Source organism: Chrysochloris asiatica, unplaced genomic scaffold, assembly GCF_000296735.1.
Source record: "Chrysochloris asiatica unplaced genomic scaffold, ChrAsi1.0 scaffold00178, whole genome shotgun sequence".
NCBI lineage: Eukaryota > Metazoa > Chordata > Mammalia > Afrosoricida > Chrysochloridae > Chrysochloris > Chrysochloris asiatica.
Window position 1 is genome coordinate 1,229,348 of NW_006408696.1, and position 14,463 is coordinate 1,243,810.

Here is a 14,463-nt window from a genome sequence, read left to right on the forward strand (position 1 = left end):
TCTGTAGATCTGTGATCATCTCTTGGGCCACGTTTTCTGGCATCTGCCTGAGGGGAGACCTGGTGTGCTCCTGGTATCTCTGAGGCCCTGTCTTGGTCATACCCAGAGAGAGAACTGAAACTCTGGGCTGGTGTTCAGATGAGGGAGGGCTCACATTGCTTTGATCTCCGAGGTAGGGACTCCCATCACCTGGTTCCTAGATCCCCCAGCCACTGGCGTGGCAGTGTGACTTTCAGGAGCCTGGACTATACCTGTGGTGCTTTGCCCCTGAGGAGTTAAGGTTGGCCCTTGTTGTCTCTGTGCTTCTGTGGATATTTGCCAAGGTGTCTGGTTTTCAGGCAGTACATTAGAACCACCCAGAGAGCTTTCAAAAGCTACAAATGCACTGAACAAAAAGACAGCTCAATCATAAAATGGGCAAAGGACTTGAATAGATAATTCACCAAAGAGGATATTCAAATGGCCACCAAACACATGAAAAGATGTTCAACATCATTAACCATCAGAGATGCAAATCAAAACCACCATTTCAATCCAAATAGGATGACTAAAATTAAAAAAAAAAAAAAGAAATCCAGAAAATAATTATTGTCCAGGCTGTGGAGAATTGCTGATGAGAATACAAAACGATACAGCCGTTGTGGAAAGTAGTGTGGCAGTTCTGAAAAAAAAAAAAACTGAAAATAACCACGTCGTAGGTCTGTTGAGTCAGTTCCAACTCCTAGCAAATGTTCTGTGTACAGTGGAACAAAATTTCCAGGTGCTGTACCATCCTCATAGTCCTTCCTGTGTTTGAGCCCATTGCTGCAGACACTGTGCCAGTCAGCCCCATTTACTGCCCTGCCAAGTACGAAGCCTTCCAGAGAGTGGTCCCTCCTGATGACCCAGTAATTCCACTCCTAGGTATATGACCCAAAGACTGAAAAGCAAAGACTTGTACATCAATGTTCATTGCAGCACTATTGACTAAAGATAACGGTGGAGACAACTGAAATGCCCATCAGTGGATGAATGGATAACCAAAATGTGGTGGTGGTGTTAAGTGCCATCAAGCTGGTTCCGACTCAGTGACCCTGTATGGTTTCCAAGGAGCAGCTGGTGGGTTTCAACTGCTCACCTTGTAGTTTGTAGTCCAATGCTGATCCTACAGTGCCACATCAGGAGTCTTTAAGGGAACAAAATGTGGCACATCTTTATAGTTGCATACTACGTAGTAAGAAATGACTTATTGCTCCATGCTACAATATGGATGGAATTTGAAAACATGCGAATAACATAAGGCAGTGTCAATGGGACAAATATTGTTTGTATGATCTCACAAAAACTTATCTGTCAGTTTGTCACACTGTGGTGACTTGCATATTGTGATGCTGGAAGCTATGCCAGTAGTATTTGGAATGCCAACAGGCTCACCCATGGTTGACAATTTCAGCTAAGCTTTTAGACTTAAGACTCGGAAGGAGAGGTGGACTACTGCTGAATGTTTAGCCACTGGAAGCCTTAAGAATAGCAGTGGAACATTGTCAGCAAAAGACTACTGAATATTGAAACATAACAAATAGCACCAAAATATTGTTAGATATAGTGCTGGAAGAAGAGCCCGACAGGTTGGAAGTCACTCAAAATGCGGCTGGGGAAGAGCTGCCTCCTCAAAGTAGAGCTGACTGTGATGACATGAATGGAATAGAGCTCTTTGGGACCTTCATTTGCTGATGGGGCACAACTCAAAATGAGAAACAGCTGCAAACATCCATTAATAATTGGAACATGGAATGTACAAAGTATGAATCTAGGAAATTTTTAAGTTGTCAATAATTAAATGGAGCGTAAACATCAATATCCTAGGCATTAGTGAACTTAAATGGGTTGATATTGGTCATACTGAATCTGACAATCACATAGTTTACTATGCTAGAAATGACACATTGAAGAGGAATGGCACCACATTCAACATCAAAAAGAATATTTCAATATCTTGAAGTAGAATGCTGTCTGTGATAGGATAATATCCATACACCTACAAGGAAGACCAGTTAATACCACTATTATTCAAATTTGTACACCAACCACTAAAGCCAGTGATGATGAAATTGAAGAATTCTACCAACTTCTTCAGTCTGAAATTGATCAAACATGTAGTCAAGGTATATTGATAATTAGAATGCAAAAGTTGGAGACAAAGAGGAAGCATCAGTAGTTGGAAATACGACTTTGATGATAGAAATTATGCTAGAGACCATGTCAGAATTTTCCAAGACCAATGACTTTATTGCAGATAACTTTTTTAAGCAACATAGAAGACAATTACACACATGAACTTCACCAGATGACATACACAGAAATCAAATTGACTACATATGTGGACAGGAGCTCTTGCACCATAGTGGTTATGAGTGGGGCTGCTAACCTAAAGGCCAGCAGTTTAAAACTCCCAGCTATTCTGCAGGCCCAAGATGAGGCTTTCTGCTGCCATAAAGAGTTACAGTCTCAGAAACCCTATACAGGGTAGCTGGAGTCAGAACTGACTCCGCAACATAACACCACCACCACATCTGTGGAAAGAGACGCTGGAAAAGCTCCATGTCATAAGCTAAAACAAGGCCAGAGGCAGACTGTGAAGCGGCCCCATCAATTGCTCATGTGCAAATTCATGCTGAAGCTGAAGAAAAAACAAGTCCACAGAGCCAAAATAGGACCTTGAACATATCCCATCCAAATTTAGAGATCATCTTTAGAACAGATTTGATGTTTTAGACACTAATGACCAAACACCAGAAGAGTTGTGGGATGACATCAAGCACATCACACAGGAAGAAAACAAAAGGTCATTAAGAAGGCAAGCAAGAAAGACATGACCAAAGTAATGTCAGAAGAGTCTGAACCTTGCTTTCCAGCACAGACCTGCTAAAGCAAATGGAAGAAATGAGGTCAAGGCTGAACAGAAAAAGTTCAAAGGGCAGCTTGAGAAGACAAAGTAAAATACTACAATGAAATGTGTAAATATCTGGAGTTAGAAAACTAAAAGGGAAGAACATGCTCAGTATTTTTTAAGCTGAAAGAACTGAGGAAAAAAATCAGGCCTCGACTTGAAATAATGAAGGATTCTTTGAGCAAAATATTGAATGAGTCAGCATCCAAAGAAGATGGAAGGAATACACAGAGTCACTGTACCAAAAAGAAGTCAGGTGGAGAGATGGAGCAGTTGAGGACTTCGACAGAGAGGGAGAGGGACTGTGTGCTGACGACCTGGGGGCAGGCTTGTAGTGTATACCCTTTGGTTGGTTCATGATGCATGGAGGGGATTGTAACCATGGCAATGAAATGATATATGATAGGAACTTAATGTTCTCCCATGTAAACTATCACATAATTCACAATAAAACATTAAAAAAAACCAACAACAGTATTCAGCTAGTTGAAGAGGTAGCATATGATCAAAAGCCAATGGTACTGAAGGAAGAAGTCTAAGCTGTACTGAAGGCATTGGCAAAGACTCTGGGAATTGATGGAATACAAATTAAAGTCTTTCAACAAACTGATGCAGCACTGGAGGCACGCAACTATGCCAAGAAATTTGGAAGACAACTACCTGGCCAACTGATTGGAAGAAATCCATATTTGTGCCCATTCCAAAGAGAGGTTACCCAACAGAATGCAGAACCCATCGGAAAATGTCAATAATCGCATACAAGTCACATTTTATTCAAGATAATAAAAAAAATGGTTGCAACATTACATTGAAAGAGAACTGCCAGAGATTCAGCCAGATTCAGATTAGGACATGAAATGAGGGATATCATTGCTGACGTCAGAAGGATCTTGGCTGAAAGCAGAGAATACCGGAAAGATGTTTACTTGTGCTTAATTAAGTATGCAAAGGCTTTCGGCTGTGTGGATAATGGCAAGCTGTAGACCACATTGCATAGTATGGGTATTCCAGAACACTTAATTGTGATGAGGAACATGTTGTGTTCATAGACCAAGAGGCAGCATTCAAACAGAACAAGAGGACACTGAATGGTTTAGAATCAAGAAAGGTGTGCACTAGGGATGTATTCTTTCACCATATTTACTCTTATCTGTATGCTGAGCAAATATTCTGAGAAGCTGGATTATATGAAGAAGAAGGTGGCATCGGGATTGGAGGTAGACTCATTAACAGCCTGCGATATGCAGGTGATACAACCTTGCTTGCTGAAAGTGAAGAGGACTTATAATATTTACTGATGAAGATCAAAGACCACAGACTTCAATGGGTTGCACCTCAATGTAAAGAAAAGAAAAATCCTCACCTTAAAAATATCCTCTGAAGTCTTCTTAAAACCAAACAATAGTTTAGCTCAACTGGTGAAGGATGTCTACCTTGAGCATTGTCTTCTTTTAAGATCTATATGTGAGATCAAAGTAACAACAACAACTCAAGAGATTAGATAAGAGGCCTTATGCGACAGTAAGTTTATATTATTGAGGGAGAAACAACTCAAGGAAGGTGAAAATAATTGTGAAGAATGTAATCAATGTCACTGAATTATACATGTAGAAACTTGAATTGGTCTATGTTCTGCTGTGTACAGTCTCAATGATAATAAAAATAAATTACATAATGTATCTACAAGTGCCTAGGCTCAGTTTGATCAAATTAGACTGGGGGATGCCTAGGGCATCAGTATTTTTGAATTTTTATAATGAATTGTGTGATAGTTTACATGGGAGAACATCAGTTTTACACTCATCCTATCTTATTTTATTACAATGATTACAATCTCCTCTGTGCATCATCATTCAACAGTATTTGCTTCTAGTCCCTCTGTGTTGTTTTTGTTTTGTTTATGTATACAAAAACACTCAGGAATGTATAAACATTTAAACAACCAAAGGGCACACTCTGCAAGCCTGCCTCCTGGCTGCCAACATTCAGTCTTTCTCCTTCCATGAATTGAGTCCTGGAGTCCTCAGCTGCTCCCTCTCTCCATGTCATCCTCTCTGCCTCCATCTCTGGTGTCACTGCTTCTCTGGATAGGATCCCACATTCTGCTCATACTCTTCTCCCTTGATGGTCCTGGAGTCCTCTGTTCCTGGAATGTCAGATTAACTACTCCACCCTTTTTGTTATAAAACATTTTTTTTATGTTTCTCAGGTTGTTCTGAACTACTCTTGGGTTGACATCCAGCTTGTTCCGATCTACCTCGGTTGATGCTCACTTTCCAGTGCTCAGGACTACCTTAGTAAATTGACTACAGCACAATTGTGTGTATATAAAATGTCTCATTTCCACGTTGATTTCCCAGGGTGTTAGTCCAGGGAGGCTTTCCTATGGCTGGTGACTGCCTTGCTTTCTTGTCTGTGTTCAGTATCTTGGGTCACCTCAGTGTTGGGGATGGGTTTTGCCTTGAAGATTCCCTAGGACCTGGATCTGACTTATATCTGTATGCCTATTTCCAAGTCTTGCAGGGAAGGTCCCAAGGTAGTCTGGGTGGGTTTACTGCCTGACTAGGTCTCAGATTTCTTTGTCTAGTATGTGTGTCTTTCCGGATCTTTGTTTAAGTGCTTGCCTGTCAGGGTCTCTGGACCTGGGCTCACTCTTGTTCCCAATCTAAAAGTTCTTTGAGATCTACTTCCCAGGAATGATCTGGGTGGCCGGAGGCTCTTTCTAGGACTCAGGTGCTGAGCCTCATTGGACACCGGGGTTCCGGGGCTTGGTCTGGAAGAGCGCTCTCTGACTTCTTGGACAACGGTCAGTCTCAGTCGCCTGGGAATCCGGCAGCTGAGGCCAAGGCTGGGGTGTGGCCGCCTCTGTGGCAGACCGGCGGCGGGGCCTGGGTGGGCCGCTGCCTTCTCTCCCTTCCACGCCCCCACCCTGGGTTCCCTCGTTCATGCCCCCCCCATCCCCATCCCAGCGGGTCCCAGCTTCCTTACATGGTCACAGCCGGGCCTCCAGCTCCCGGACGTCCCCCTGCCCCCGCCCCCACCGGACACGGCCCCCGCCCTGCTCGCCCCGCGCAGCCGGCCCACGCCCCGCCATGGAGGACCTGGGTGAGTGGAGCCCGGGTCCCTGCGTTCCACCCAGGAGCCCTCTAGTGCTCCCCATCCCTGCCTCGCGTCTTCTCTCTCCTGCTTCTGGCCTCTGCCCTGCGTCTCCTTTCCCACTCCACGTCTCCTTTCCTGCCTCTCCTTTCCTGCCAGCCGCTCTCTCCCTTCTTCCCTCCCTCTATTCCTCCATCCTTGGCTGCAGGCGGATGGACTAGGAGGTGCAGCGCCCCGGAGGGCGTCTCTGCTCCAGCTCTCTGGGAAGGGAGGTCCGGGTCTGGGAACTGAAAGAGTGGAAGAGGGAGGAGAGGCAGAGCTTGACTGGGAATTCTACAAGGTTTGGGGAAGGGAAGGAAGAGTTAAGGGCTCCCAAGTAGGAGTACGGGTCAAATCCTTGGGGCAAGAAAGAGCACAATAAAGGAGTGTAAAGATGCCAGAGAGCGAGGTTAAGGGTTTCACCATGGGGATGAGAGATGAGTAAAGGGGCATGGACTTTTAGGTTCTGGAAGGGAAATGGTTAAAAGAACCCAATTCTGGAGGAAGGAGGAGGAGGTTTTGGGGCTGACGAGCAGCTGGGGCTGGAAAGCAGTGTCCTCCAAGGGAGAAAAGGGGTTCCAACACTCTCCAGTAGAGGGTGCGCCTCAGTAAGGGTAATGGGCAATGGCAGTGTGAAGAAAAAGCCAATCAGAAGTCAGGTCCAGGCCGACTCGCCAATGAGGAGCAGAGTGGGACCCAGTGGAACCAACCGGGAGGTGGTCCAAAATCGGGAGGGGCCTGATTAGGTAGAGGGAGAAATTAGCGCATGTGGCAGAGGGAGCATCCAATCAGAAATCTGGATGCCAGGCATACAGCCAACTGAGCAATTTGGGGTGGAGTCAAACTTGACTTGAGAAAGCCAATTTTGACTACATTTGGAAAGATGGAGAGAATAAAAAGAATTAAGTGGCTGGGTTCGTGCTTGACTCCCAAGATGAGGGGACAGGGTGTTCTGGTCATTAGTATTTCATGTTGCCCTTTCACCTCTCTGCCTTGGTCTGGCCCTGGGTTTCCTTCGGATTCGTGACCTCTGCTGTCAATATTGACTTACGTCTTTTTCAAAACCTGCCCATTAGGAACCCTTATCCTCTAGTCTTTGAAGACCCTGTCTCAGCTCTCTAATTCCTGGTGATTTGAAACGTAGTCTCTAACTCCAGATGACCTAATCTTGACCCTTCAACCCCTGACTTTTTCTTTCCCTGCAGATGCTCTGCTTTCTGACCTGGAGACCACTACCTCACACATGCCAAGGTCAGGGGTTCCAAAAGAGCGGCCCCCAGAGCCACTCACGCCTCCCCTTCCCTATGACCACCAGACTCAGGTGAGGTCAAATGCTGGGGGCTGGGCCAAAGCTAGGGAAGTCTGGGCTTCAGTGAGGCATATTACAAACCTGACATTCCACCCCCCAACACACACACACACACATCTCTTCTTTTTGTAGACAGGGCCTGGGGAATCTTCAGGAGCATCTGGGGACAAGGACCATCTGTACAGGTGAGGTGCCTGGCAATCTGGGGGATAGGGAATCCACTTGAGGCTCAGTGAAGGGGCTTGGGTGCTCCACTCCTGAGCTCAGGCTGCACCCTATTCCCCAGTACGGTATGCAAGCCTCGATCCCCGAAGCCTGCGGCCTCTGCCGTCCCTCCATTCTCCTCTTCCAGTGGTGTCTTGGGCACTGGGCTCTGTGAGCTAGACCGATTGCTCCAGGAACTTAATGCCACCCAATTCAACATCACAGGTAATAAATAGGGTTATTGAGACAGGCTTTGATGGGATGTGGGGTGGGCAGGGAAGGACAGAGACTAAGGATCAGAGACATTCCAGAGCAACTGCTAAAGCATACATTGGGAGGGGCAGGGGTCTCTGAACACAACCCATGTCCAGGCGCCCTTCTCTCCTCTCTCCAGATGAAATAATGTCTCAGTTCCCATCTAGCAAGGCAACTGCAGGGGAGCAGAAGGAGGACCAATCTGAGGATAAGAAAAGGCCCAGCATGTGAGTGTGGCATATTGTCAGGGCTGAGAGAGAGGTGACAGGGGCCCTGGATGCCCCGGTTACTGGAGGGAGCATCTGGAAGACACTGAGGTTGAAGATACACTGTCTTCACAGCTCTCCCAGCCCATCCTCTGGCCTCACAAAGCCTTCAGCCACCTCGGCCACCCTGGAGCTGGATAGGCTGATGGCCTCACTCTCTGACTTCCGAGTCCAGAACCATGTGAGTCAGGCAGGGGGGTGAGTTGGTGTCAGTTGAGATTCTCCAACACTCTAGCTCCTTCCACATCTGTCCCCTTGCTGATTCAACTCTCATGTCCTTCCTCATCAGCTTCCAGCCTCTGGGCCAACACAGCCTCCCGTGCCAAGCTCAGTGAATGAGGGCTCCCCATCCCCACCAGGACCAACCAGTAAGGGCAGCCTAGACACCATGCTGGGGCTGCTACAGTCGGACCTCAGCCGCCGTGGTGTTCCCACCCAGGCCAAGGGTCTTTGTGGCTCCTGTAATAAACCCATTGCTGGGCAGGTAAGTGGAGCCCCACGAAAGGGGGCAGGTATCCACAGACCATTCTTTACTGAGAGCTAGACTTGGTGCTGTTTCCTTTACATGAGTAACTCTGTGAAGTGGCTACTATGGTTACTCATATCAAATGGACCAGGACACTGAAACTTTGAGTCACATAGCAAGTAGGTGACAGTATCAGAATTTCAACTCAATTATCATGTATTGTGGTCCTACTCTCTGCCAGGCACTGTGGAGCCCCTTTTAAAAAAATAAAACCCATCAAATGTAATCTTCACAAAAGCTTTGCTGGCTCCACTCACTACTCCTCAGCCATCTACCAAGACTCTTCCTTCACCACCAGAGTCTGGTCTGGGAGCACTGGTTCTTGGCTTGACTGAGCAGATGTGATTGACAACAACTGTGTCCAATAGTTGACCAACATCCTCCTGCTAGCTAAGTGCCCATCCCAGAATGGCTTGACTGAGCAGATGTGATTGACAACAACTGTGTCCAATAGTTGACCAACATCCTCCTGCTAGCTAAGTGCCAACGCTAGCAAAACAGAGCAACATTATGACGTTTGTGAGGCATTTGTGCCTGCATGGGTTCCTTTCTCCATAAATATATTTTACTACCCAGTATTTAAGGAGCTCTGGTATCATAGTGGTTATGAATCGAGCTGCTAACCTCGAGGTGAGAAGTTCGAAACTACCAGCTGTTCCGCTGGAGAAAGATGAGGCTTTCTGCTCCCATAAAGATGGACAGCCTCAGAAACCCTATGCAGGGTCGCTATGAGTCAGAACCAATTCCACGGCACACCACCACCACCCAGATTTTATTACTGCATGAATATCAAGCTGAATATATTGTTGTATATTAAAACATTTTCTTCTGGTTTATTTTGTCTTCTGATATTAAAAGAAATTCAAGCATGTTCATAGGCCCCTACTAATATTTTGTGCCCAAACCCTGCCTGCTGTGCCTTTGTAGCAAAACTCAAAGACCTGGGTTGAATCTCTCTCACTCACACTCTGCATGACCTTGAAGATTCTTTCCCCACTGCAGGCAGTAGTTTCCATTCTGACCTCTCAGCAGTAAGACTGGGAAGGCGCTATATGCAACTGAATCCACTCTGGTCCCTGCTTCATTCCAACCGGCAGGTGGTGACTGCCCTGGGCCATGCCTGGCACCCGGACCACTTTGTTTGCGGTGGCTGTTCCATGGCCCTAGCAGGCAGCAATTTCTTTGAGAAGGATGGAGCACCCTTTTGCCCCGAGTGCTACTTTGAGCGCTTTTCACCAAGATGTGGCCTCTGCAATCAACCCATCCAACACGTGAGTCCCACCAGGCCTCACAGCCACCTGTGGGGTGAACCTCAGCGTCTGGGCCCGCCCTCTCATCAGGCCTTAGCTTCGGAGACCTCCGCCACGCACAGTCCACCTTGCAACTTTCCCCCTTGCCCTTTGGACTTCACCATCTGCCCTTGTCTCCCAAGATCCCTTAGTTCTCCAGTGCCTTAGCATCTACCTCAGCCCACCTACTAGGTCCTAGTTGAAGAGGGAGAAAAGAAGAGCTCTATACTGCGTGTTTTCTTTCTTTTTCTGCAGAAAATGGTTACCGCCTTGGGCACCCATTGGCATCCGGAGCATTTCTGCTGCGTCAGTTGCAGGGAGCCGTTTGGGGATGAAGGTAAGAGTTTGACACCCATCTTAAAAGCTGGATGTCCCGCACCGCCCCTCTACTCAGCCCGACCCTGGGTCCCTCTGGTTCCTCGAGCTCGGACCTCCCGAGTCCTACCGCGGAATTTTCTCCAAGTCGCTTCTGATCCCTCCCTCTCCTCTCCGTGGGTCCCAGACCCCGCCCACCCCTCCTCTCCCGCAGTGCCGGCTCCGCGACCCTGCTCCAGCCTACTGCTCGGTGCGGGATCTATTGGGCCGCGGAGTCTCGGACCTGGAGGTCCCCAGTCAGACACGGCGCCCTCTGCTATCAGTCCAATCTGTTCCTGCCCCCAGGTTTCCACGAGCGGGAGGGCCGCCCCTACTGTCGCCGGGACTTTTTGCAGCTGTTCGCCCCGCGCTGCCACGGCTGCCAGGGTCCTATTCTAGACAACTACATCTCGGCGCTCAGCGCGCTCTGGCACCCAGACTGCTTCGTCTGCAGGGTGCGCTGCTGTAGGGTGGGGCTCTGGCGGGCAGGGTCATCGAGAGGTGGGATATGGGCCGGGGGCGGGGCCCTGGCTTCCTGTTTGCGGAGGGGCAGCGGAGTCACACGGCGGGTATTCAGGGCTCCTTCTCAGCACTGAAGTTTGGCCACTGACTTTCCCTTTCGCCACCGCCCTTCTCCAGGAATGCTTCGCGCCCTTCTCAGGAGGCAGCTTTTTCGAGCACGAGGGTCGCCCGCTGTGTGAGAACCATTTCCACGCGCGGCGGGGTTCGCTGTGCGCCACGTGTGGCCTCCCAGTCACCGGTCGCTGCGTGTCGGCCCTGGGCCGCCGCTACCACCCAGACCACTTCACCTGCACCTTCTGCCTGCGCCCGCTCACCAAGGGCTCCTTCCAGGAACGCGCCGGCAAACCCTACTGCCAGCCCTGCTTCCTCAAGCTCTTCGGCTGACCGCGCACCGGGCTGTCGGGGACCCACGTCCTCCTGACCCCAAGGCCCGGCTCTTTGAGCTGGAGGCTCCCCCTAGACCCCGTTCTGTCAGCCCACCTCCCCGTCCCGAGAGACCCAGCCCCTAAGGTACTCTGCGTTCTGGGTCAAGTTCAGAAATGGCTTCGCCAGTTCTAAAGCCATACACCCCACTGATGGGTCGTACACTGAAGGTAGATTCCACGTGAACCCCTCACTCTATCCCCACTCTCGAGAGAGCCCCCCAACGGCGGGTGGGGGAGCTGGCAATCCTGACGAATCGAATTAGAAGTCAGGGCAGGCCGTCCCTGCGCCCTCACCGTTCTGTGCACCTTTTTCTACCTGCATAAACACCTTCCACGCTTCGCTGGTGCTGTGTCTCTCCGATTGCGGGGTGCAGAGCCCTTCCTCTGGACGCCCCGCCCCTTCGTCTGTCCCTGCTTCTAGACCACTATCGGTGTGGCAGGAGCAGAGCCGGCAGAACAGACTCTCTCCCAACAAGAAGCCACTCCTGGTACTCAAGTATAAGATGAGCCTGAGGTTGGAGAGGGCGGCGACCCGGAAGGGATAGTACAGTTAGTGGCGACCCAGGCCAGCTCATGCTAAATCATTATTGCCACCTTCCAGATCCTTAAAATAAGCAGTTAGTGTGGGTTTTGATTTTTCTTCTTCTTCTTCTTCTCACCCTTTGTTTGGTTCCCAAAATTATTTTTTCCTTAAAAGACCCTTGGAGATAGGGCTCCATCCAGGAGTGCCCGCTTACCCACTCTTTGCATCTGGGCACTAAGACAGTAATACTGACCCACACCATCTGCAATAGCCTGTAGGTTTCATGTCCACATGACTCCAACTTATCCTCACCCTTCAACACCCACATCAGACACCCTCCAGATTGTGATGAATCTGTCAAATGTGTAGGAATTACCCAGAAGAAGGCAGCAAAATTGGCATGTCCAAAGCAATTGCTTACTTTCCCTCTTGGTTTATCAGTTACTCCTCAAGGCCTCCCCTGGCTTGGTTCTGTGCTCTGAGGTGTTGGGTCTGAACAGTCCTGCCTAGGGGGACACCTAAATTGAGGATGACACCTGGAGCTCCTAACCCAGACTAGGGATCAAGGAAAGCTCCCCCGGAAAGGTGATTCCTGAGCCAAGTCCCAGCAGAGAAGCTGACAATCGAGTAAGGGGAACAGATGACAAATACACAGTATGATGAAGGAATGGGGTTTTCCCCAAAAATAGCTCTTTCCCCTTATTTCTACCCTACAGTATCTTTCTAGTCTCTTCATAACACTTGTCACTTTTATAAATGTTAAGTGCCATTGAGTTGGTTCTGATAGCAACCCTGTAAAGGGTTCCTGAGGAGCAGCTGGTGTGTTTGAATTGCCACCTTGCGGTTCAAATCGACCTTGAGGTCCAGTGCATTATCCTACTGAAATCAGAGTTAGTTCGTTTATTGGGTATTTGTGTCTGTTTCCAACACTGGAAGGCAAGCTCCCTGAGAGCAGAGGACATATCTGGTTTGCTGACTCGTGTCTTTCCAATTATCAGGAATGGTGTGGAAAGTGCCCATTAAATGTTTGCTACATGAAAGAAAAAGAGGGATGAAGGAAGACTAAGATAGAGAAGACTGGGAAGGGCTCAGTTTAACCTGGTAGTCAGGAAAATCCTCTCTGGAAATGTGATGTTTAAGCTGAAAGTTGAAGGAGTTGGCCAAAGAGCTGGGGGAGAGCATTCAAGGCAAAGGAAACCGCAAGTGCAAAAGCTTGTTGCTATGTGCGTTCAAGTCAGTTCCGACCCATAGCAACCCTGAATCAGGTTTCGAGGCTGTAAATCTTTACAGGAGCAGAAAAAGCCTCATCTTTCTCCCACGGAGCAGCTGGTAGTTTCGAACTGCTGATCTTGCAGTTCGCAGCCCAATTCATAACCACTATGCTACCAGAGTGCAAAAGCTAAGAGGTAGGAAAATGCTTGGCATATTGTAAGAAAAGAAAGAAGTCCAGTCTAGAAGATAATGTTAAAGGGGAAACAGGTCACACCACAAAAAGCCCATTCAACCACACGGGTTTTATTTTAAGTGCCTATGAGCCAAATGTGTCTTCTGGCATTTGCCCCTGGCCTTCTCTTAGAAACTGGAAACTCATCACCCACTGAAGCAGACACTGTGGGTGCCTTGTCCAGTCATCTGACTCACCTAGGAAGCCATATGCAGATAGTGCCCACATTTCCCAACTGCTCCCTGAGGACATTTTCTAGGGTAGGGAGCACACTTCATGTATTGGGCAAGCCTGAAGTGTGCATGGGAATTCTCTGCGATCTTCAGCCAGTGAGATAGAAATTGGTGAATAAATAACCCAGCTTCCTGGCCCCGTGAGGGGCAGTTCTGAGCTGTGTTCTTCAGTCTCCTGGAGGGCTTCTATTGGGCTGGAGTCCAAATTGCCCTCAGTGATCAAACCACACGCTATTGGCTTCTCTGCTTTCTTTGTCTCAGTTCCTCACTCCTTCCCAGTTCTCCCTGGGATTATTCACCAAATAAAGCCCTTGCACCCAAATTCTTGCCTCAAGATCTCTTCTGAAGGAAGCCAAACTAAAACACCCCTTAAACAGAACTCATAGTCCCCTAAAATATTTTTCTGTGTTCTGCATCTCAGGGATGACCCTAGCTGCTGTAAACAAACAGGAGTCCTCCTCTACAGTTCTCCCAGATTCAGAGATAATCAATAAGAAAGGTAGGGGTACAGTTATTCACCCACCTCCTCCCTTTCTATACCTGGCTTTGTGAATTAGGTTCCTGCTCTTGGGGCATTCAAACAGTCTATTGGGTAGACAGACCTAGACCCATACAAGGATCGCACGGTGAACTGTGAGTCAGAAAATTCAGAGGAATCCCTAAAGAGACAACATGACTTGGTACTGATGGTTGAGTAGGCGTTAGTATGTGGAAGAGGGCACGCTAAGCAGAAGACACAGGTGTGGAGGTATGAAAATGTGAACGGGGCAGGGACCTCGGAAAGGAATCGGTTCACTGTCAGATTGTTATGGAGGAGCAAAGAGAAGCATGAAAAGATATGGTAGACCTTGACTATCAGACGGCGAGCTTGAACTTCCTCCTGAGAGTGGTAGGGAGCTATGGAGGGGTTTTGAGTAGGGGAGTGACACTGTTAAGAGTTGAGTTAGAAAATGATTCCTTTGAATGTGTAGAACCAGGGAGCTGGCTCAGTTGGGCTCCTTAGGTTGAGACTTTGCTATTGTTAAGAGTTGTCGAGTCAGTTCCGACTC

The 14,463-nt window shown here is 48.2% G+C and overlaps 1 protein-coding gene across 1 annotated transcript; it reads left to right on the top strand.

Annotated features, from left to right (window-relative positions):
- The first annotated feature begins 5,993 nt into the window (after window positions 1-5,993).
- TGFB1I1 (transforming growth factor beta 1 induced transcript 1) lies at window positions 5,994-11,173 on the top strand. The gene is made up of 11 exons (XM_006871937.1): window positions 5,994-6,034; window positions 7,270-7,385; window positions 7,506-7,558; window positions 7,660-7,802; window positions 7,972-8,059; window positions 8,174-8,279; window positions 8,388-8,582; window positions 9,722-9,895; window positions 10,169-10,250; window positions 10,574-10,722; window positions 10,907-11,173. The coding sequence occupies exons 1-11, from the start codon at window positions 6,022-6,024 to the stop codon at window positions 11,171-11,173; spliced, it is 1,386 nt and encodes a 461-aa protein (XP_006871999.1). The 5' UTR covers window positions 5,994-6,021.
- The last annotated feature ends 3,290 nt before the right edge of the window (window positions 11,174-14,463 follow it).

What these genes read in the sequence shown, in the direction of transcription:
- TGFB1I1 (XM_006871937.1), top strand. An exon ending in CCTATGACCACCAGACTCAG is followed by an intron (nt 7,386 to 7,505) that starts GTGAGGTCAAAT and finishes TTCTTTTTGTAG; the next exon opens with ACAGGGCCTGGGGAATCTTC. An exon ending in GATAAGAAAAGGCCCAGCAT is followed by an intron (nt 8,060 to 8,173) that starts GTGAGTGTGGCA and finishes CTGTCTTCACAG; the next exon opens with CTCTCCCAGCCCATCCTCTG.